Below are 23954 nucleotides of genomic sequence, written 5' to 3'. Positions count from 1 at the left end.
TGTGGCCAGATCTGGGGCCCCAATTATTTTAAGGGCCCTATTTATTTGGCTGTATCAACACGTAGGGCAATAATTCTATTCAGCAACCATATATTTATTATGAATTGTTTTCATTGTTTTATTGTTCATTTTTATGATATATTCCACTCACCAGTTGAGATTGGTGGCTATAAAAATTAAATAAAAAGTATTTATTATCCCTATACCATAGCATTGTATAACATTTGACACAACAAGCTAGACTTATTTTAATGGCATTAATACCTTGGCACATAGTTCATTAATTTATTTTATATTTAAATTTATATACCGCCCTATTCCCGTAGGACTCAGGGCGGTTTACAGGGAAAATTTAAAGTTAAAATACATCACATACAATTAAAATCAATTAAAACTAAGATTAAATTAATCCCTGAACTTAACTAAAACCCCATTAATTAAATAATTAAAACCCCTCAGTCTGGGCCAGACAGCTCAAAAAAACCAAGTTTTCAAGTCCCTACGAAATGAGCGAAGGTCGGGGGCGGTCCTAAGCTCTGTGGGAAGCTGGTTCCAAAGGGCCGGCGCGCCCACAGAGAACGCCCTTCCCCTGGGAATAACCCACCAGCATTCCTTAACCGGCGGTACCCTAAGAAGGCCCTCCCTGTGGGAGCGCACAGGACGATGGGAAGTTGATGCCGGCAGCAGGTGTTCCCTTAGATAATCCCTTAGATAATCTGGTTATAAATGGCTAATGTATTCCAACCATGATTATACCTGAATAGAATGCTTGTTATCTAAAATTGGCTACCTTTAATTATTTGTAGAAATCTTTCTATATACAGTTATCTCCACAACTCTTTTAAAAAACGACTGCCAATCTTCTTGTACTCTTCAATCAAAGCTTTGTTCACAGGCATTCTATATTCTCATTTGACTTCTATTAAATATTAAAATGAAAACCAGAGAGGCATCCATATTGTAGATCAGTGTTGAATAAGAACAAATGTTTTGTTAGTGATGCTCTTCCCCTTACTTCCAAAACCCACCAACATTCCTATCGTATCATGTTTGACAGACAAAACTGTAGTAATTAGTTAACAAAACTAATTTTCCAGAAGGTTGATCCATACAGACACAGAGGATTATGATGATAAAAATTAGAGAGATAATATTGCTTAAGAATTTCAGCTCAATCTCACTGTACATTCTTTTTCAGAAGTAAAGACCAGCTGTGTTTCTGGTGTCCAGATTAAATCTCAATTCCCACATGTACAATATATCTCATGACTTGAAGATTCTTCAGCTGGATGGCCACCAGAGCATCCTGCCTATTAAGAGTTTATGTTGAAACCAAGGAAAGTAGATTCCAAACATGACTAAAAGGCAAACTATGAAGATGAAGAATGCTCTAAGCAGCTTTCATGTAAGGAATTTGGAAATAGTGTGTTTTTTTCCTTTTCAATGTCCAGTTTTTCTTCTTGTGCAATAGGATATCAAGTATCACAATGGGTAACTCTTTGGGAAGAAATAAAATATTTGCTTTGTGGGTGGTCCTTGATTAGAGGCTGGTATGGTATGAATGTGTCTGTGAGGGAGATATAGAGGAGATTCCTTTACAAGATAAAAAAAGTTCTGAAATGAAACACCAGGGAGAAAGCTATGAAAACTTTTACATTTCATGATGTGGGAATTATTTTCCCATGATATGATCCCACATAACCAGAGAGAAAGGGATATGTGCAACTAATGCAACAGTATGGGTGGGAAGATTTTATAGACTACACCTGCAACCAACAGCTTCTAGTTGCCTGGAGACCTATGCAACCTGTCCCATCCTAGGGCTGCAAGTGACTCTCACAAGAGACAAACCAAGCAGAAAAGTTCTTGCTACTCATCTACATAAATACAAGAATTGTCCCTATTTTAAAGGAGAAACTGGATGGAATGCATTGAGAGAGGCATTCCACTGGATGTCAAACACTTGAAAGGGTTTTAATATCTTCTTTTCTAAAAAAAACCCTCAATGCTGTTGTGGTTTAATGAAAGTACATGGTGTACATGTTACTTCAGGCCCTTCAACAAATGAGCTCATAAGAACGTAACTCTTAACCATTAAGAGTTGTTAAAATGTCACTGTAAGCAACAGATAAAGAAAACATTTTCTGTATCTGGTAATTTCCAGATGTGTTGAATTCTCATAATTACCAACCAGCACATTTCCTTATCTCAGCATTTGGTTATGGATATCACAGAGGCTAAAGTCCATATTTGGAGAATGCTAATTTGCAAATTGCTAATTCTAACAGATTTGCTAATGTTTTTCTACTGAAAAATGACAAGAATGGAAGGGAACACCTATATTAATGCATAGAACTGGCAAGCAGTAGGCTGTAATTTTATTTCTTAACAACTACACATTAAACTGGACCTCAGACAATGAAGATGGGAAACTGCTGAAATCTCCCAGTTTTAGCTGGCATGGAAATGATCACTGGTCAAACTAGACACAAGACTCAGTTTAATGTAGCATTATATAAGGGAATTGCACCTATATTAATAAGCACTAACATTCCATCAAGTTTATTGAACAAGTGTAACATCACTGAATACACCTGAAATGAATTAGTCATCTAATTCAACAATGAGCATGTGCCAGGCTTATGGGTCCTTGTTTTGTTTAGATCCCAGAGGCCTATTCGAAACACACAAAACCATCAGCTAAGGAGAAAGTCATAGAGTAACTCATAAAAGGTAAAGGTTCCCCCGCACATGCGTGCTAGTCGTTTCCGACTCTAGGGGCCGGTGCTCATCTCCGTTTCAAAGCCGAAGAGCCAGCGCTTGTCCGAGGACGTCTCCGTGGTCATGTGGCCGGCATGACTAGACGCCAAAGGCGCACAGAACGCTGTTACCTTCCCACCGGAGTGGTTCCTAACTCATAAGGATTGCTAAATTATTGTATATTATTGTGCCATCTGCCCATGCAATAAAAGAACTACAGATCAGAGGTTGTGAAACTAAAGTCAACACTGTACAGAATTGCACAAAGGCTTATAAAAAGGTGTCTGCTTAGTACAGAATGTTACGGTGAAGAATTTTATACTATTGGAAATCAGTAATCAGGAACTCTTAGAAATGCAGTGTATATCACAGATGGACTTATAAATACATACCTAATTTTGACCAACCCTGATCTATTTACTTTGTATTTTATGCATGCAAACTCGACTTCAATATTATTTTTGCCAGTCTCCCATTCCTTTAAAAATAGTTTGAAAGGGCTCTACAACCATTTTCTTCTCTTGTGCCTTAGAATGCTGAAAAGTAGGGTTAAAAATTAAAAATCAATCTGACGTGCAGTAACAAAAAATATTAAACATTCTTCATAAAAAAGTAAAGAACATTGCTTGCACTTTCTCATCTTCATCTGTAGTTTAAAATATGTGCTTTGTTTGCTCATATGCAGAAAGATTCCAGAGGGATCCAATGAAGATCCAATCTTTTCCTTTGGAAGGTTAAGTGAGGAATTGAGTAAAGACAAGAATACTTGCAAACATGAAAATAAACTGTCTACTAATTCTACAGAGCTCAAAAACTTTTTTTTAGAAAAAGATCAGCTGTAATAATTATAGCAGTGTGACAAACCATGTAGTCCAGGAGAAAATAAACATTTCTACCAATCCTGACTGGGTGAGGGCAGAACATCTGTATAAAAGAACCATATCAGAAGACACAGAAGACACACTGCTAAGTTCAAACAAAATATAGTTGAAATGTTTAAATATGCACATGTTAATGGCAATTTTCATAACCTTTGTATTTATTTACTTGTTTCCAGATGAAAATAATTTTGCTGAATTATTCAAAATGAGTTGAGATGGCACAGTTTGACTAGGATTATTTCTTAATGGTAAATCAAAATGTGTATTTAAGATGACAGCCATTTTCCCCCTCATTTATGAAATAGCCTTATTGTTAATTTGCAGTCCCTGTCAGGTCCTCCAAGTGGCAAATAAGAAAAAAATAAGGTGTTTTTTCTCAAATTACTGTCAATTTAGAAAAATCCCACTAAAGAATGAGTTTAGACCATAATATTACCCATAGTGGATCACAGTTCTGCAGTTTTTCCTACAAAGGGTGATCAGGTGCCAATGAAGAATCTATAAGCAGGAGAGCCTCTTGTTTGAATGGCGTGATGACTGACATTTGAAAACAGACTGATCTCTTTTCACTGAACTTATCTCTAACTTTTTTTTAACTTGTGCAATATCATTTTTTAAATCCCAGAACAGAATTGTACACTGTCTTCCAAGTGTGTATCACACCCCTTACTTCTTTCTCTAAAGGCACCACAGAAATGTTCTACTGGGTTTTTTTCCTTGTGGTTGCCTAAAGCATGTGACTTTTTACAGCATGCACATTTAACAATCCATCCATCGTAAATCTCAATCTTCTTCCTGATCAATCAATACTAAGATTTCTTCGATTTTGTTTTTGGTTTTTTTTGTGAGCCATTTTAATGTCTCTTTTCCACTTCTAATGTATACAATTAAAGTAAAACAGAGAAATTATCAAACCGTGAGAAAGAAAAGAAAATTAGAGGAAACTGAAAATATCTAACATGGAGAAATAATTAGAGATTTGTCAAGTAAGGGCTGTCCACAAAAGTGCGTATAGTCAAGGCTATGGTCTTCCCAGTTGCAATGTATGCCAGTGAAAGTTGGACCATAAGAAAGGCTGAGCGCCAAAGAATTGAGGCCTTTGAACTATGGTGCTGGAGAAGACTCCTGCGAGTCCCTTGGACTGCAAGGCGATCAAACCGGTCAGTCCTAGAGGAGATCAACCCTGACTGCTCTTTAGAAGGCCAGATCCTGAAGCTAAAACTAAAATATTTGGCCACTTAATGAGGAGGAAGGACTCACTGGAGAAGAGCCTAATGCTGGGAAAGGTCGAGGGCAAGAGAAGAAGGGGACGACAGAGAATGAGGTGGCTGGATGGAGTCACCGAAGCGGTAGGCGTGAGCTTAAATGGACTCCAGAAGATGGTAGAGGACAGGAAAGCCTGGAGGAACGTTGTCCATAGGGTCGCGATGGGTCGGACACGACTTCGCAACTAACAACAACAACAACAAGTAAGGGCAAGAGGCTGACTTTGTCTGGACTCACAAGTAAAGCAAGGCTAGGTTTGGTTATGACTTGAATGAAAATTTCAGGACAGTAGACTAGAGTGGGAAGTAGAAAAAAAACATTCTTAAAGGCGGCAATTGGCAAACCACATTTGTACTGCTGCCAAAAAAGACATGCACGTTCACGTAAGTCACTAGGAGTTAAGCCTAATTCATGGGGTCATTACTTGCTTTCTATATTAAGAGGGAAGGAAAGGAGAGAGAGAAAACAGATCAGTTCATACATATTTATACCATCTTCCACATCTTCCAAAAACACATAATATGGCCTTTTGAATATCTTATACACTGAATCAAAATCATCAGATAAAAGGACAGATAAACCTACATATACAAACTAAGTCTATGAAAAGTATTTCCCCCTCTTCCCCCCCCCACCTACTGTTGAATTTCCTGACTTTTGGAGTAACTTTGCCTCCAAACAGATTAATTACCGGTAGGGGGAAAAATCAGTACTTTGGAAAGGTTATATTAACACTGACTTAAACCCCACTGGAACTTGGAAGCAGGACCCAAACCAAGCACTTATTTATTTATTTATTTTATTACATTTATATACCGCCCTTTCCCGAAGGACTCAGGGTGGTTTACAGGGTGATTAAAAACAAAAATACAAAAGTTAAAAACAATTTAAAAATTATATCTGTCCCTGAACAAATAAAACCCCAATTAAAATTAAAATTAAAATTAAAATTCTCAGCCTGGGCCAGAGAGCTCGAAGAGCCAGGTCTTCAGGTCCCGGCGGTAAGCTGGAAAATGTTAAGAGTTGAAGCAATTTGGTTTGATGAAATAAACTAAAAAACCCACCACCCAGCAATGTGAGAAATTGGTCAGTTACTGAAAGCACCTTGCGACTCAAGGTGGTGAAATAGTTTCCTGAATATAAAGGAGAAATATTCTTCCTATATTGTATGTTTATGAAAGCTGGCTGAGGAATTCTGGGAGTTGAAGTCCACAAGTCATAAAAAGGGCCAAGTTTGAAGGCCCCTGATCTAAACCAAACAGCTATTCTCCCCACCCACACACTTACCTCTTTACCTGCAAAACCCCAGCTATGCAAAGGAAGAGAGGGCAGCCAGAATTGAATTTTAGAGCTCTTCTTGCAACAAAGACCATGCAACAGATAGCAATCCAACAGAAGATGCCATACAGAGTAACTCCACAATTGCACAAATGCCACAATTCAGTAACTCCACCAGCACTGCCAGCACTGGATAGAAAGCAAAGGCTTCTTATGAAAATGAAAAAATGAATGACTGGTCTACACATTGGTAGGACACTCCAGAGAACAGACTGGGCCGAGAACAAGTAATGTGAATACAGTCTAATATGTAAAGAACAACACAAGTCAAGGTCTTTTTAAACTGTATTCTGACCAGAGTCACTGCGAGTGGGGCAGCCTATAAATTTGATGTAAATATGCTGCCTCTTAAATAGTTCCCTCTACCAATGATTTCTGTACCACCCGTAGGAAAAGCCTCACCATTTCAATTTCTGCATACATAGCACAGAAGCAATAAGAAAAATTGGAAGCTTTAAAATCTTTCAGAAATAAGACTTTACATTTTCTAAAATCAGAACTTTGTTTCACTTAATGAAAAAAGCCCTGTTGTATATCAAGGAGGCAATGGGGGGGAAGGGGAACAGAAGGACAAATCTGATTTCAATATTGGTCATCCTTGGATCCAGCTGTATTAGACAACTTTGGTCCAATCTGCAAGCTTCCACTTTTGCTTGCAGCCTCAGAGGGCCTTGAATGAAGTGGATTATCTGCACCCTTTTCAGTCTGACGTCAGGCTAGGATACAGAACTAAAGGTCAAATTGATCATGCTGGCTGATGACCTTTGGAGGGTTCAGGATGGGGGTACTGCAACTCTCCCAAATCTCTCAGTGGCTTTCTATATCACCAGCCCCAGAGGTTGGGAGTGGGAAGCACCATTTTGTGTTTCTCCAATTGGTGGGCAAGAGATCAAACCCTAGTCTCCTGCAATGTGGGGTGCATAAGAACTTGGGTTTCTCCATACCCCTCCATACCCCTCTTTAAACACATTCATGAGACTGCTGAATATGATCATTCAATGGCATAGGGCAGGGCTTTTCAACCAGTGGTATGGGTACCACCTGTGGTACATTGGCACCTGGCAGGTGGTATGTGACCATCCTAGAAAAGTGGTAGCGGGGGAGGGGAATGAGCTGAACTGGTGGCAGCACCGTACAAGCCTGACCAAAAGACGGCTGGAGCTGCAGGGATCAGCGTCAGGCTCCAGCTGGAGCTCGGTGCTGATCCCGGTGCTTCTGCTGAGCCTAGAAGAAGCGCCAATCAGCTGGAACGTTGTAGCATCCCCAGGGTCTTGTGATTTACATTCAGATGCTTGGCAACTGATTCATATTTATGACGGTCACAATCTCCCAGGGTCATGTGAAGTGACCAAAACCTGCTGCAACCACCCAGCAGACAGGGGAATAAAAACCAAACACCCCACCCCACCCCACCCCCACTGCCAATCCTCAACAGAAAGCTCAGAACAGTGAAAACCTTGGACAGGAGGAAGAGTGTCTTGGGGGTTAGATCAGGCACTGTTTTCAGTGCCATTGTAACTTTGAACATAGAGTAAGTGAATTGTTGTAAGTCAAGGACTACCTGTATTTCATCACTTTTTTCCTTCTTTTTTTTTTGGTCATCAAGTTTTTGACACCTTGCTAGGCGACTGGTGGTACTCGGATGTTGTCATATCCTAAAAGTGGTACAGTGGGTGAAAAGGTTGAAAAGCCCTGGCATAGGGTACACAGTTATCTATGCCAGACCAGGCAGGTGAAGCTGTTGCAAGTACTTGTCCAAGTGTTTGGATCCTTGGAGGGCCTGAATGGAGATGAACCAACTTTAGCTCAATTCTGGCAAAAGAGAATGATCTAATTTTTTTGCTTCCTGCTCCCCACACCTCCAGGGTCTGGTGAGTTTTCATTTTTAATTCTGGATGGGGTTACATTCCCCTGGACTGAGCTGGTACCCAATTTGGGAGTACTCCTGGATTCATGGCTTCTGCTTGACAAAGAGGTGGAAGCTATGGCTGACTGGGGAGCTTGCGCAGATCTAATGCAACTTTTCCTGGACCAGGAGGCCTTACTCAGAGTCATTCGTGCCTTAATTATTTCCCCTTTGGATTTCTGCAATGCAATTTACATGGAGCTGCCTTTGAAGACCACTCAGAAGTTACAACTGGTCCTAAAGGCAACAGCACACATAGTTTTGGGTGTTCATAGGTTCATTTATGTTATACCTCCGTTGTGCAAGATGTACTGGCTCCCAGTTTCCTGTCAGGTGCAATTTAAGATGACGGTTATCATCTTTAAATCCCTACATGGCACAGGATAACCCTACATGGTTATTTGCAAGACTGCATTTCTGTCTGTCCCACTGGATCAGATAAAATAGGCATGTTCCAGAGCCCTTCCCTGAAATCCTGCCATTTAGTTTCCATAATTGTCCCTACCCGTATGGAACATCCCCTCCCCAAAATATTCAGAAGCCCCCCATTGTTTTAGCCACTTGGAAGGCCATCAAGACCTGGCTGTTTACCAAAAAGCTGGGATGGGACAAGATGGAAGAATGGGATGAGCATAAAAGGGAGCATGCTGCAGGAGAGGCACAGGGGTTTGGTTTGATCGTTTTACTGTTTTATTGTTTTATAATTACTGTACTGGTTTTACAGTTGTTGTGAGTCTCCCAGAATTGTTAAAGATGGGCAGTCATATAAATCTTTTTAAAAAATAAATAAAATATGTCATCTGAAAAATGGTATCTGGCCTTGAACATGAGCTCATCATTCCAGGCATCCTTTGACTTTATACCACTACTTTCAATGGTGCTGCTTCAAAAGAGAAACTAGCTTTGATATACAAGTGGGACACAGTCCTAAATTCCTGAGATAAGTCTTAAAGAAGAATGCCTGGCAAGGCAAGCTGAAACTATGATAAGTGCAACCTTTGAACTGACAATTATTATAAATTTATGTGCTTGTTTGTTTGTCAAATTTATTGGACAGCCATCCCACGGCTCAGGCAACTCTTAAGTGGCACGTAACTGACCATTTAAACTATTTAAATGGCACATAACTGACCGTTTAAACTGAACAATGAATTTCAATGGTAAGATGTATCAAAATCAAACATGTTCCAGACAAGATGATACTGCTAGATGACATTGTAAAAAAAAATCTGAATGTGAAAGTTACATGTTTTTTTGCCAAAGATAGCCACCAAAAAATTAAATAAGCAAATAAATACTACTGTACTATCTGATTTATTTAGGAGACACACATCTTTGTCACTGCTATTGAATAAAATATTTCAGCAGATTGCATCATCTAGCAGATTTTAAGATATGAGAGCTGTAAGTGAACATTTTTAAAACACTGAAAATAATATAATAATATAATAATATAATATAATATAATATAATATAATATAATATAATATAAACATGAATATCAATTTGAATTAGATTTGGAGTTTATATTACATACACTGCTCTGACAAACTTTCTCTGGGGATTTTTTTTTTTCACTTTACATACCCTTAATTTTAGATATTGCTACCTTAAATTCTTTCACAATCTTTGAGAGCCACAATTTCTAAGAAGGATGGCCACCATCAAAACACTCCATTTGCACCAAAAAAGGAAACTACATTATTTAAGAGAAAAAATGACAAATTATATTGGGTAAATATAAAGCAGGCATCAATCATATATTCTGCTACATGGTTAGTAATTCAAGCAGGCATATATCTGCAAAGCTATTTATAATTCTAGAGCTAGCTTGCTGTAGTGATTAAAACACAAAAACAGATAGAAAATGGAAGACCAGGAATTCTAGTCCTTCCTTAGGCTCAAAGCCTGGGAGATTTTGGGCCAGCCCTGAGCAGGTAGCAACAACAAACCACTTCTGAAAAATCTTGCCAAGAAAATTGTAGAGCCTAATCTAAGCAGTTAACCAGGAGTCAATACTGACTAAAGGCACGTGCATGTATGCACCCACCCACATCATTCTAGTGAGCTCCAGAGCAAAGCTTGCCAATTAAAGTAAGGTGCCATTAGGGAAAACATAGTGATACATTTTCTGTCCCTTGCAGTGGCATTATTCAGGTGGTATTGATATTTACAAAGCTAATGAACAGCACCCAATTCAACTGTATGAATTTACAAGTAAAGATCTTTAAAAAAAAGTACTTTATCTACTTTCTGCCCCTGTAAACACAGACAATGGCTTTAAAAGGTTTGATCTGTCTCACATAGCAGCAAATAAAATTAAAAATTAGCATTTTATTTGAGAAGCAGATGAGACAATCAAAGATACAATCCTTAGTTTTCCAGCAAAAAGGTGAACAACCAGGTCTACTGCACGAAGTCTAATTGAAAAGAACCCGGAGAAATTTCAAAGTTTCAAAACTGAGCTACATGGCTATATGCCCATTGGACAGCTTTTCTTCAAAATCTACAAGGAAACTTCTATAATTGAGGGCTTCTAAAGGATTAATTGTGGCATCCATTTATAATGCATAAAAATCTTTCTTTACAGATCCATGGGAGAAATAGACATCTTCAAGTAGGAATGAATATCTGAGGTATTACCTGCAATCAGCTAGGGACATAGAACATAATTGGTATTCAGAATAAGGATGGGGAGGCCTATAACAAAGGAGGTCTGGATAGACTGCCTTGGTATGCATTTGCCTAGAGCAGGGGTGTCAAACTCAATTTCATTGAGGGCCGCATCAGCATTGCGGTTGCCCTCAGGGGGCCGGGTGGGTATGGCCAGGGTGAGCGTGGCCTACTGGGTGGGTGTGGCTAGAGTGCATACGGCCTACTAGGTGGGCGTGGCCAGCTCTACATCGTTCGCATCAAGGGTGCCTATGGGGCCCTGGGCAGGAGTGGGACAGATCTGAGGGTCTCTGGCAGAAGGAGGGTCTCTGGGCCAGGGCCAAGGCAGTGGGGGCCGTTCCCTCACTGTTTCCAGGATGGCTTCGTGGGCCACATGAAACCACTTCATGGGCTGGATCTGGTCCCCGGGCCTTGTGTTTGACATGTCTGCCCTATAGGTAGAAAAGATGTTGCTGAGCTACATCTCCCAGCAGCCCCAAACCAACAGGGAAAGATGTAAAGAATTTAGTTCAGCAACATACTATGGAACCATGCAAGTTTCCATTCTTAGTATATAAGGTTTGGCAGTGAGTATACGGGGAAGAGGCACAGGACCTGAGCCAAAAGAAGGGGTTGTAAGAACATGATGTTGCATATAGTTCCCTTTTGTCTCAATCCCCTCTATCCCCAGAGGGAAACAATACATGTATCCAAAATAAAAATGCAAATATTTCCTGATGGTTGTCCTTTGGGATGTGTCCTGCACGTTAGCAAAATGTTGAATTTTCCCTTGTGTAAGCTTTTGTTACCAAGAGCAAAACATTCCTTCATCTTTCTCAGCTGTGCAAACAATATCGCCTCCCTCCCCACTTTGGAGGGCTCACTTAACAGAAATAGGTTGGAAGGCTCATTTAATATACTGTAAATAGGTTTTATTTTAAATTAAAAAGTGCCCACTACACCAATGACTTCAAAAATCCATAGTCCTGCATACATTTAAGCTGCACAAAAATGAACGTTACCAAATGCTGATTAGAAACTTTCAGATTTAGCAGATAAAACCGCTACATTGATACACAGATGTGTCCAGGTACCTGCGTACTTAGCTTGTACTATTAGGGCAGACATGTCAAACACATGGCCCGGGGACCAGATCCGGCCCATGAAGTGGTTTCATGTGGCCCGTGAAGCCATCCTGGAAACAGTGAGGGAATAGCCCCCACTGCCTTGGCCCTGGCCCAGAGACCCTCCTTCTGCCAGAGACCCTCAGATCTGTCCCACTCCTGCCCAGGCCCCCATAGGCACCCTTGATGCGAATGATGTAGAGCTGGCCATACCCACCCAGTAGGCCACATGCACTGTAGCCACGCCACCCAGTAGGCCACGCCCACCCTGGCCATACCCACCCAGCCCCTTGAAGGCAACCGCAATGCTGATGCGGCCCTCAATGAAATTGAGTTTGACACCCCTGTATTAGGGGATAACACAGCCTCCTTTCCATTCACTCCAGAGAGGAACACATATCACTGTTGCTCTCAGCAGTTACAATGAACATTGCAGCTGAACTGGGAGCATTACAGAATATCCCAACATTAACAGACAAAAGATTGATTACGGAATAAATAATCTGGAATATGTGGAAACACACACTTGCCAGTCGTCTGCAACTCATGAAAGCAGATTGTCTGGATGAGTTGCAGACAGGATGCTGTGTTTATATGCCTGTGTCTTACACAGCCTATCAGCTATTCATTATACCTGTGTGGGCCTGCAATTAAAAAACAGACTGAGCAAAGTAATCCACCAATTCAGTATGCCCATGCTGACATTTACTACTATGGAGCCGAGGATTTAGAAAGAGACGTTGCCCTTGACAATGGGACTCAGTTAATGGGGACATTAAAAAAATGTTGTTCCAGCAGCTTTTAACACAAAGAGCTATTCCCAACTCTGGTCACCTTCCAGAAACTTCTCAAATTGAGCTTTTCTGGAGGGAATTTGAGGGCTGATGCCAGATGCCTTGTGTTTGTCTATTTTGATTGCTGGTTTTATTTTACTGTCTTGTTTCTTTTATACTGTGAACCAATGAGTTTGTGTGTAATCGCAGCAGAATATACCGGTAGTAATGTGGTATAAAAACAAAAATAGACCACTACACAAACTGAGTTTTGCCCCACTGTATCACTGTTAAATACTAAATGATCGCCTTACAGAGCAGCTTTCTCCAGTGCTGTGTGTCCTTGTGATGCATCAGATCAGCTCTTCTCAGAATAAGCAGCCAACAAGATAAATGTCCGTATTGTAGGAACACTATTGAACTGAAGTCCAATACAACAAGCTGGGAGAGGCTATTAAACACTAATATTACCTGGTTGCAAGATGATGCATAATTATCTCATGAGAATTGCCACAATTCTGAAACACTTCATACTAAGAGCTTGTCCGAGTTCTCCTACGTGTGGGGCTTCGTGCCCAATCTACAAATGCTTTTTGAAGTTCTTTCTTGGGTTTATCTCATAATTCTATCCCGGTTCAGTAAGTGGGCAAAAGACTAGGGCACAGGTCGGCAACCTGCGGCTCCTGAGCCGCATGCGGCTCTTTGAGCCGTCTCTTGCGGCTCCCAGCCGCCCGGTGCGCGCGCACCTCTTCCAACGGGCAGTGGTGCGCGCGCACCTCTCCAAATGGAGAGTGGCACCGCCCATTTGGAGAGGTGCAAGCGCACCTCCCCAAACCTTTGGAGAGGTGCGCGCGTACCTCCACGCGAATGGGCAGCGGTGCCGCTCTTTCAGGAAGCTGCCGCGGCCCGTCTGTGAAGCTGCCGAAAGCGGCAGCTTAGCAGACGGGCCGCGGCAGCTTCCTCAAAGAGCGGCGCCCCTGCCCATTCCGAGAGGTGCGCGCGCACCTCTCGGAATGGGCAGGTGCGCCTCTCTTTTTGAGGAAGCTGAGACGGGCCGCGGCAGCTTCCTCAAAGAGCGGCACCGCTGCCCCTTCGCACGGAGGTACGCGCGCACCTCCCCAAAGGTTTGGGGAGGTGCGCGCGCAACTCCGGTCGTTCGGAGAGGTGCGCGCGCACCTCTCGGAATGGGCAGGGGCGCCTCTCTTTTTGAGGAAGCTGAGACGGGCCGCGGCAGCTTCCTCAAAGAGCGGCACCGCTGCCCATTCGCGCGGAGGTACGCGCGCACCTCCGGTCGTTCGGAGAGGTGCGCGCGCACCTCTCGGAATGGGCAGGGGCGCCGCTCTTTGAGGAAGCTGCCACGGCCCGTCTGCAAAGCTGCCGAAAGCGGCAGCTTTGCAGACGGGCCGTCGCCGTCGGGCAACCGGGAACCGGTTCCATCTCATTTTTAAAAAAAATGGCAGCCGCGTGCGTCCGCGCATGCGCAAAAAACCTTTTTGCGCATGCGCGTGCATGGACACACGCACGCGGCTCCCTCTTTTTTTAATTTGTGATGGAACCGGTTCCCAGTGGCTCTTTTTCTTTTTTAGGTTGCCGACCCCTGGACTAGGGGAAACTGAAACAGAAGCAAAAGATCGGCTATTTGCCTGCAATTTTATATCTCTTTCAGAGTAGTCCAGCTGTTTTTAATATCCAAGATTAAGCTTTTGTTTTTGATGACTGGTATGATATTAAAGGGATTCTAGGCTAGTGACCTTAGGTTGAAATCCTGAAGCATTTCAACTTCCATAATTTAGATCTAAAATCACACAATTCCTCACAATTGCTCCAATTGTCTAGGGCAGAACTTATCTGATGGGCCTAAAAGTAACCAAAGTTGTAGCAGTTTCCATTATTTCTGCTGAATGACTTGGAGTTTCAGGAACTGCAAAAATAATAAGCACTGAGTACATTCAAAATAATTAATTCATTTCCAAATATTGTCACAGGCTCAGTGTTTTAAAATGTATGTAAAGAAAGTTCCTGTATCTTCAAAGGAAGGAAACATTATGTTCATTCCAGCATACTGTTGCAATTCAGTATTTCTTTTGAACTGAGAACAAACTAACATAGATCAAACTACTTACAATTCACCTCCCTGAATATTGTCCCAGAGGGATCATTTAAAAAAACAGTTGGAAGAAATGTCAATCTACACTTGGTGATTGTAATGGGAGGGAAGGCCCTTTTCCTCTTTATTACCAAAAAATGTCTATTTATCCTATGAGGAAACTTAGAAGTATTTATTTCCTTTCCTCTTAGGGTTGTGTAATTAAGAAGACAGTTTTTCTAATTAGAAAAACAGAACTCACAAAAGATAAGTGTTAATACAGTTCCACCCTCCCAGTGGTGGTAACTTCGACTGCAACTACTCTGGATAAAATGAAAAAATAAAAGCACCTACTCAGAGCAACAATTCAGAGATCCAAATAACTCAATCCCACATCATATTGGCAACAAAGAATCTGATGATCCCTGAGAGGAAACTGAAAGAATATTCTAATTAAGAAATACTGAAACATTTTTTGCCAACACTATCCAAGAACTGATTGGTAAAGGGGTCAGGGAATACTGTATAAAAACTGAAGTTGGATAGAGTATATAGCTGTTGGGAGAATAACCACCGATAGCCAGTGAATTATCTGTAGAGAACAAATTGAAAAGGATAGAGATTGGAGTAAGTATTATTTATTTTCATAAGAAAAGCTGTTGCCATAATAATAACCCATCAATCCCCTAGGTTTAAAGTGCTTTCTCCCAAGAAAAAATTAAGAATGGTTTTATCCCACATCACACAGTTGCAAGTTACAATACTCAGTTTTGCTGGCCTAAACTACCTATTCATTTAATTCAGTGGTCCACAATAACCTTACAAACCCCTTTAGAAAACTCATGACAGGGTCTTATGCAAAATAAACCATGCTCTTGATTGGGAAGCAAAATGGGACCGCCCAAACAACAAGGCAAAATCAAATGACTTCCTAGGTACACAGAAGATGAATTTTCAAAATAAAAGGCAACTAAATGGCCTTACAAGGACTTATGACCAAAACACTGAGGCTGATAATAGAAGAAGGGAATCCATAATCTGTAGCAACAGATGTTAACAAACCATATACAAGGACCTTAACAAAGATTTAGTCAAACGGTCAAAGACCAACCTAGGAGAAAACCCCATGTATTTCATGATTTTCCTTAATGGAGGCCCAGTTTTACCATTATTACACATTTCTACAATACATCTTGCACATATTTATTCAAAGAATTTTCTGCAGTGGAATTTACCTTTAAATAAGCAAGCATAAGATTGCAACCTCAGTGACCCTAACATTTTTTTCATGTGTACAACGCCACTACCTGTGGAATATCTCTGCCTATAAATATTTGTTCATAGATTAAAAACCATGGTTTAGCATAACATAAAGTAATACGTAGGCTGGGTTTATACAGCCTTGGATTGGATTCATTGTTGCATACTCCAAAGGTTAAAGAAATATCCAATGTTTTGTGGCTAATTAAGGAAGCAGGACAGAGTCAACATTCTATAAGGTATTAAGAATCAACAATTACTAGATTAACAGTTCACCGGTCAAACGCTTTATTTGAGGGACAAGCCAAGCAATTTATGAGGAGCATCCATTTTCTTAATAGACATCTGACCACCAATTTAATAGAAAATGGGAAGAATGCAAATTATATATTCATTCATAAATGGAGCTAAGTGTCTAGATAGCGTTAATGAGCCAGGGTTGTCTAATAGTCTGGCAAGAAGTTGGGGAAACGAAGCACACATTCAAGCAGCACATAGCTGACAGTGAGAGAAGGGGGTGGAGTACATCATGAAATCCTATCTAAACTGCTTCCAGGATTAGCTGATGACACTATTTCAGATACTGGAGTAAAAAAAAAAGAGAGATGAAAGATGTGTATTTTAAGAGAAAGCCACACCCATCAGAAATCTCACCATTTGTAGATGATGTTGTACAACGAAATGGAGACACAGGAATGGTACAGTTCATCCAAAGGTCTGCCCTATGTCCGTTCCCAATGAGCCATTGCTGAAAAAGAAAGAATGGTGTATTTTTTTATCAGAGAAGGGGATGGAACTTAATGTTATCTTCCAGGCTAAGGAAGTTAAGCCAGTCAAGCTCACTTAAGGAATGAAAGCCATTAAAGACCCTCTGAAGGTCCATGCAGTAAAGGCTTCTTTTCAACAGTAAGTGTAAAAATACACATCCCTCTTTACATTGGCTGAGAGGAGAAAGACCTTTCTTTGTGCTTTGATCTCTTTGACTGCATTACAGAGAGCCTTCAGAAGAAAGGCAAAAACAAAATAATGTGTCTCTTTTAAAACCTTTGCAAAATTTCATGGAGAAAATTTTGTTCTCTTCAACCTTCTTGTGCCAATGGCAGAATGGTTCTGGAGCAGAATACCAATAAAACACATGGCAGCTAATACAATCAGCCCTCTTGGAGAATTGGCACATCTGCAGTGCCAGGACTAAAAAAGCTACAGTTCCTCCAGATGTTGCTCAACAACTACCCCAGCATACTTCACATCAGCCATGGAAACTGATACTGCTGGAAATTGTCATTCAGTAACATTTGGATGGCCACTAAAAAAAAAACTCACCTAAAATTGTGGCTCTTAGCCACTTTCAGTAATCTGGAAACTTTTCTGTGGTTACCTAGTAAAAGGATTTTTTTCCTGAACCAATCCAGTGCAGAGACTGACTCACATTTAATAGGCCTTTATGCTTAAAATTTTGGTTTCTGTTTTATTTAGCTAACAGATTCACCAAAGGCTAATATATTCTCTGACACGTATAACGTTAATATAGCGAAAGTTTAATATATTCTCTGACACGTATAAATACTATCATTAGTATAGCGAAAGTTATGAGAATGCCAACAATTCTGTTGTGTTTGCACTATAATTTCACATTAAATTTTAAAAGAATAGACAGGTAGATTTTAATCTGCTTTAATAGATGGAGCAGATATATTTCATAAAGAAGCAGTGAGTTAATTACACAATGGAGCATTAGGTGTAGGCAATAAAAACAGGCAGGGTAGTTTACTTACACTGACAATTGTAGAAACGAAGAGAAGAACAAGCACCGAGATATGGAGCACAATGATTCCCAACAACAAAAGGAGCATTTTGGCAAAAGTGTTCAGTAGATCTGGAAAGGGGGAAAACACCTTTAAGTAGGCGGGAAAATGTTTACTCATGGATGAGATTAGGCAAACCTGAATTTAAGAAATGAACAGCAGAGGGCGCCTCTGAGACAGAATCATTTTATGATCACTTAAAAAAATTCACCAAATGTGTTTTTGTTTTATGCAGAATGAAGCTAAGAAAATGCATGAAAGTGGAAGAGTTTCCAACTTAACCAGGAGATAAAAGCAACTATAAGACAAACAATGGTAATTTTATGTGACTGAATGTGATTATTTGGAGAAATAAAGCCTACGTTTTGAAATAATGTGAATTTTTTTTGGGGGGGGGAGGTTTGGGGACTTTCACTGCAATCACACAGTAACTAACTAACAGTTGCAGAAATTGCAAGGAAAAGGATCCCCTACCAAGCAATCCATAAAATACACAACTTCAATAACTTTCCCCCCCAAAATTTGATTCCCTTTTTGCTTCCCTCCAAGATTTGGAAAAGTTATATGACGCCTGGTCTGCTGAGTCTAAATGCCATAGCATTCCTCAAAGTTTCCGTTCGCCCTACAGGAGCTTTCCTCCGAAAAGAGACAGCAGACAAAAAATCTCTTTTCTGAGGATGCACTTGAATCGGGTCAAAGGGAGAAAAGTCTAAAAGTAGGAAAACAGTGCCACGCTTGGACTAGACCTCAGAGACTGGCTGAGGTAGTGTAGGAGGCGGGGAATGGAAACAGTTATGCCACAAAGTCACCATTCTCCTTTGAATCATCAACATCTGCAAACCAATAAACCGCCAATCCCTCAAGTTCACAGCCCAACTACAGATAATAAAATAAAGTTGACAATTATTGGGGGGGGGCAGAGAGGGGAAAAGAGATTTTTGAAGCTTGTAGTATTGGACTGGATAGAATGAGGGAGGGAGGGACAGATAAATCCTGAAAGGTCCAAAGCAACAACTAAGTGGGTTTTTGTTAAAAGCAGCAAGGAAATGGAGGGGCTTAAGAACCCGACGAAGTTAATCTAGGTGAGAAAAAACCGCTCCACGTATTTATTACATACTAGGAAAAAGGGAAACCACTACACCACCATAAACAGACAAACAATACAAGAGACACACATCACACACTTCTGTCTACCAATGGACTACAGGGAGGAACTGAATTCCAGGCAGCGGGAAATGGAGGGAGGGGGGAGATTTACGTGCTAAAATATTTCAACCCGTTTCTAATTATATCAGGGCCGGCATGGTTTCGAGCGGGCCAGCTTTCAAACAGCAACTGAAGCTTTATATAAGATCCGATAACCCCGAACCAGAAGCCAATTTGCCTGCCGAGGTCCGCTCAGCTGAAGAGGGTCTGGCCCGCCCGCCCTTCCTTCCTTCCCAATCAATGCCCAACTTAGCCCGCTTAGGATGCCAGGAGGGAGGGGGTAACCGCAGCAGACGTGTTATTTGCGATCTTCGTGCAATAAAAGCGCCGGGAGGCTTCGGGGTAAGGAGGGTGATTTGTAAGAGACCAGGGGTAGGCAACCTCGGCTCTTTTAGGACTCGTGGACTTCAACTCCCAGAATTCCTGAGTCAGCAGAGCTGACTCAGGAATTCTGGGAGTTGAAGTCCACGAGTCCTAAAAGAGCCGAGGTTGCCTACCCCTGTAACAGACCCTCCCCAAGAATGGAGTTTGCGTAACTTAAATTCCCCGTGCCGCCAGAAGAACGAGTTGGAAATGAAGCGGCCTACTTACTCCGCTGCAATTTAATTTCTGCAGGGTTTTTTTTCCCCTTTTCTGTCGGTCGCTCCCTACCGCCAGAAAAAAAAATAATAAAAGCGAGGGGGGGGGAGCCCCGAAAGAAGGAGCCCGGGAAAGCGGCTGCCCGCGTTTTTTCTCTCCGGAGACGAGGGGCGGGGCCTCCAAACGTCCCGCCCTTCAAGAGGAACAACGCCCCAATCAACGGCGGGGCGCCCAGCGGGCTGGGTCTGTGTAGCACGCCGACGGCCAGGCAAACCGTGCCCCAGCTATAAATACTTTCCCCGAGGAGAGAGAGAGAGAGAGGGAATGAGATGACGGGCTCTTTCTTTGAACGCGGCGGCTCTCGGGTGCTTGCGGCGCCAACAACCGAGCGCGGGAGAATGACCTTTTTTTCCGCGAAAGAAAGGCGTCTCCTCCTCTCGCAACTCCAAACAAGCCTCCCTTTTTTTTTTTTTACGACCCTGTAATTCCTTAATTCGGGAGCGTGAAAAAAGAGGCGACTCCTTGTACGGGTCGCGCGCCTCATCCCGGGGCAGGTGCCACCTTTCCCAGGGCAGGGCGGGTATCGACTCAACTTCAGTCCGGGCAAACTGCCTAACCCAGGGGTCTTCAACCTTGGCCCTTTTATGACTTGTGGACTTCAACTCCCAGAATTCCTCAGCCAGGCATGCCTGGCTGAGGAATTCTGGGAGTTGAAGTCCACAAGTCATAAAAGGGCCAAGGTTGAAGACCCCTGGCCTAACCCTTTCCCACCTTGCCCCCTGAAAGCGACTCTCCCAAGCCCTGCTAAGAGAGGGCAGCGCCCCTGGCCGGGCCCGCTCGCCTTCTGCTTGCTCTCCGTTATATCCTCGCTGCCGAGAGAAAGCCGGAAGGCTCTGAAGAAGCCTTCCGAAGGATGCGCGAAGACGCTTCTCTTGAGCTGGGTCGGGGAGCATTTCGGAGCGCAGAGGCGCCAAGAATTGCAGCAGGGAAGGCAGACAAGAACCACGTTTCGCAGCAGCGTTAGTTGCCTATAGCGCGTCTACCTCACACATTCGCTTCCCACACAAAACACACACCGAGAGAGAGAGCGCGCACAAGTGGAACATAGTACTCCCTTAGCAACTCCAGAGGGAAACAAATTACTTCCCTCGTCCCACACAAGAGCCTTGGTGGAGCAGTGGGCTAATGCCTCCTTAAGTAACACCAGCTGCCTGCAATTAGCGCAGGTTCGCATCCCACCAGGCTCAAGGTTGACTCGGCCTTCCATCCTGCCGAGGTAGGTAAAATGAGGACCCAGATTGTTGGGGGGCAACTAAGCTGACTTTGTAATAATGCCGCTTGGGGGTGGGGGTGAAAGCCCTAATAAGCAGGCATATACATAGAAAATGCTACTGCTAAGCTTGTAAGCCGCCCCTCGGAGAAGGGCGGGATATAAATGGAATTAAAATTAAAAAAAAGGTGATCGAGCGCCCTTGATCCCATGGAATGGGTGATGCCTCCCACGCCCGCTCCCTTCCCCTCCCAGGTTTTCGTTTCCCCTGGCCCAGAACCAGGGGCTCCGCGAGCTCTCTTTACGAAGCAAGCTCTCTTTACGAAGTTGCCAACGCGCCACTAGTTTCTTCGTGCAGAGCCTTTTTTTATTTTTCCCCGAAGACTTTCGAACAGCGCTGGTACTGTATAGAAACGGGGCGGGACTAACCCATTCATAACTGTCCAGCGAGTTTCTGTTCACCAACCACCACCACCACCCCAATCCCAAATAAACGAAGCGGTCGGCCGTTGAGCGATTGATCTACATTTAAAAGGGGGGGGGGTGCTGTTTCCGGATCATGTGATGATGTCCCCGAAAAACTTTGACTCGCTAAGTCTCCCGAGAGGGGAACCCTGTAAAAAAAAAAAAAGTTTGCCCTGGTCCTGCGGGAAGATAATAAGAACTCGCGTCCTCGTTCATGGGTTGACTTACCAAGGCTGAGAAAAGGCGCGCTTCCTTTGCAGCAGTATTCCCTACAACAAGAGTAACCCGGTGGTGGTTTAAACTCCAGGAATAGAGCCCCGCCTTAGCAGAGCCAAAGACCGTCGCCAGCCACTCCGGTGTGTAGCAGCGAATGGGACGAGCCCCAGCTGTTTGCAATCCCTTTACTGCTAGCGCAGATCTCGTGCTTACTCGGTTTATTCAGCCCCCGTTCCAACGCCCAGATATGTCATGGTGGCCTGAGAGAGAACACCCTGAACTATTTAAAGGGGCAGCGCCTCTATCTTTATCCCCCAGCAAAGGAACACAGCAAGCACGCAGAGCCTATTGGGGGTGGGGGAGCGAGGCATTACTCCGCGAGGGTGTGGCTTTTGGACTCTTTTCCCCCTGACCGAAAAGGCACGGGAAGCGCCAAAAGCGACAAAGGGGTCGTCGGCTCCTCATATCTCTGGCAGCTGTCACTCAAATACCAACGCGAGGGGCAGAACCTGTAATGCAGTACCGTGTCTGGGAACTCAGTGGGAAAAATGAGGGGAAACCCTAAAGTTGTTTTCCCTTTGCTGTTCAAGGTCAGCTTAGTTTAAGTGTTAAAGAGGAGACCCTCTTTAGAAATATTTTTTTTTTAAATCCTACTACTGGGTTTCCCATATGGGAAACAACCCGAACTTCTGGACTTCCAATGCTGTGCCTTCTTTAACAGACGGCTTTTATTCTTCTGGATTTGTGTTTCTTTTCCACACTCTGTTTAAGCAATTTTTGGAGGAGCTCTTGGATAAAATAAGGGGTTGAGTGACTGTGAGACCCCCATATTTTTTTTATTTGTTGTATAACAGTGACTAGGTGGTGTGTAATAAAAATCATAAAATCAAAATATTGAAACAAATATAATTTTAAAAACCCCTATACATATTATTAAATATAAGACAGTATTAAAAACAATGCAACTATCTTATTAGAACGCTGGGCTGATACAGCCAGGTTTTGAGGGCCTTCCGGGAGGATAACAGATTGCACCTTGGAGGGGATGCAGTTCCATAGGGCAGGTGCCAAGGCAGAAAAGTCCGATCTTCTGAGTCCCTCTAGATGAAACTCTTGTAGGCAGCCCCCACAGCATGCCTCAGCTGCTGGAACTGATAGGATGGACAGATATATTCAGGCAAAGATGGTTCCTCAAATAATCCAGCGCAGGCCACGAAGAGTTTTGAAGACCAAAACCAGCACCTGGAATTGGACCCCGAAGAAAACTAGCAACCAATGCAGTTCACAGAACAAAGATATGATGCATGCCATTCTAGGAACACACATACCTGTGCTGCTGTATTTTGCACCAGCTAAAGCTTCTGGACACTCTTGAAGTGCAGCCCCCTGCACTGGGTGTTATAACAGCCCATCTCTGAGTGGTGACCAGGGCATGACTGATTCTGAGCAGAACAGGAATGGCTGTAACTGCTGCACAACATAAAGCTGTGCAAAAGCTCTCCTAACCATGACTGCCGCCTGAGGACCACCCGAAGTGGCATATCAGATCTGCTTGAGGCAGTGCAACCCCATCAAGAACCAAAGATGGCATAGTCTCTGAATCAGAGGGCCTCAAAACCCAAGCCATTCAATCTTGCCAGGGTTTAGGTGAAGCCTTTTTTTCCCCATCCAGGCCTCCACAACCTCCGGGTACCAGAAAAGAACACTAACAGCATCACTTCATTTGCCAGGGGCAGCGAGGTATAGTTGGGTAGCTTCAGTCTACTGACGATGACTCATCCTATAGAGACAGATGATCTCAGCCAGCAGCTTCATGTAGATGTTAAATAAGAGGGGGGAGATCATTGAATCTGCAGAACCCCACAAAGTAGGGACCAAGGGCAGGATCTCTGTCTATCACCACCGTTTGGAACTGACTCTGGAAAAAGGAAGCAAACCAGCACAACACTGCCCCACCCCATCTCCAGAGCTGATTCAAAAGGATATCAGGGTTAAATGCTATCGAAAGCTGCAGAAAGATTCAGTAAGGCAAGGCTGGATGCCCAAGCTCCTTCCCGGTTCTGCCAAAGATCATTCAAAAGCGTGACCAATGTTGTGTCCATCCCATAGTTGGGTCTGAATCCTGACTGAAAGGAATCCAGATGGTTTGCTTCATTCAGAGTTCTTTGAAGTTACTTTGCAACCACTTTCTCAATCATTTTCCTCCGAAAGGAGAGGTTAGATACAGGATGAAAGTTGCCAGTAGGATGGGATCCATCAATGATTTTTTGAGAAGGAGGAGACAAGAACATTCTTAAAGGGGCAGGGAAACAACTCTCTCACTCAAATAATTCTCCACTAGAATTGGTGGGTGCTAGAACCCACCAA

General features: G+C 42.7%; 1 protein-coding gene across 2 annotated transcripts in view; it reads right to left on the bottom strand.

Moving 5' to 3' along the window:
- PMP22 (peripheral myelin protein 22) overlaps positions 1–21841 on the bottom strand; it is a 32018-nt gene extending 10177 nt beyond the window's left edge. Inside the window, exons 1-3 of one of the 2 annotated variants that reach the window (XM_083352359.1) lie at positions 21600–21841; positions 17822–17922; positions 16701–16794 (exon numbers count right to left, since the gene is read on the bottom strand). In XM_083352359.1, coding sequence (XP_083208485.1) covers positions 16701–16794; positions 17822–17899 — 172 coding nt within the window. In that variant the 5' untranslated portion in view covers positions 17900–17922; positions 21600–21841. Of the gene's footprint in view, positions 1–16700; positions 16795–17821; positions 17923–19648; positions 19721–21599 lie in introns of those variants that run through there. The other variant, XM_083352360.1, reaches the window with a different exon arrangement.
- Positions 21842–23954: the final 2113 nt, after the last annotated feature.

This window comes from Vipera ursinii (genome assembly GCF_947247035.1).
Source record: "Vipera ursinii genome assembly, chromosome: 2".
NCBI lineage: Eukaryota > Metazoa > Chordata > Lepidosauria > Squamata > Viperidae > Vipera > Vipera ursinii.
This window is presented reverse-complemented; position numbering and strand designations above follow the sequence as displayed.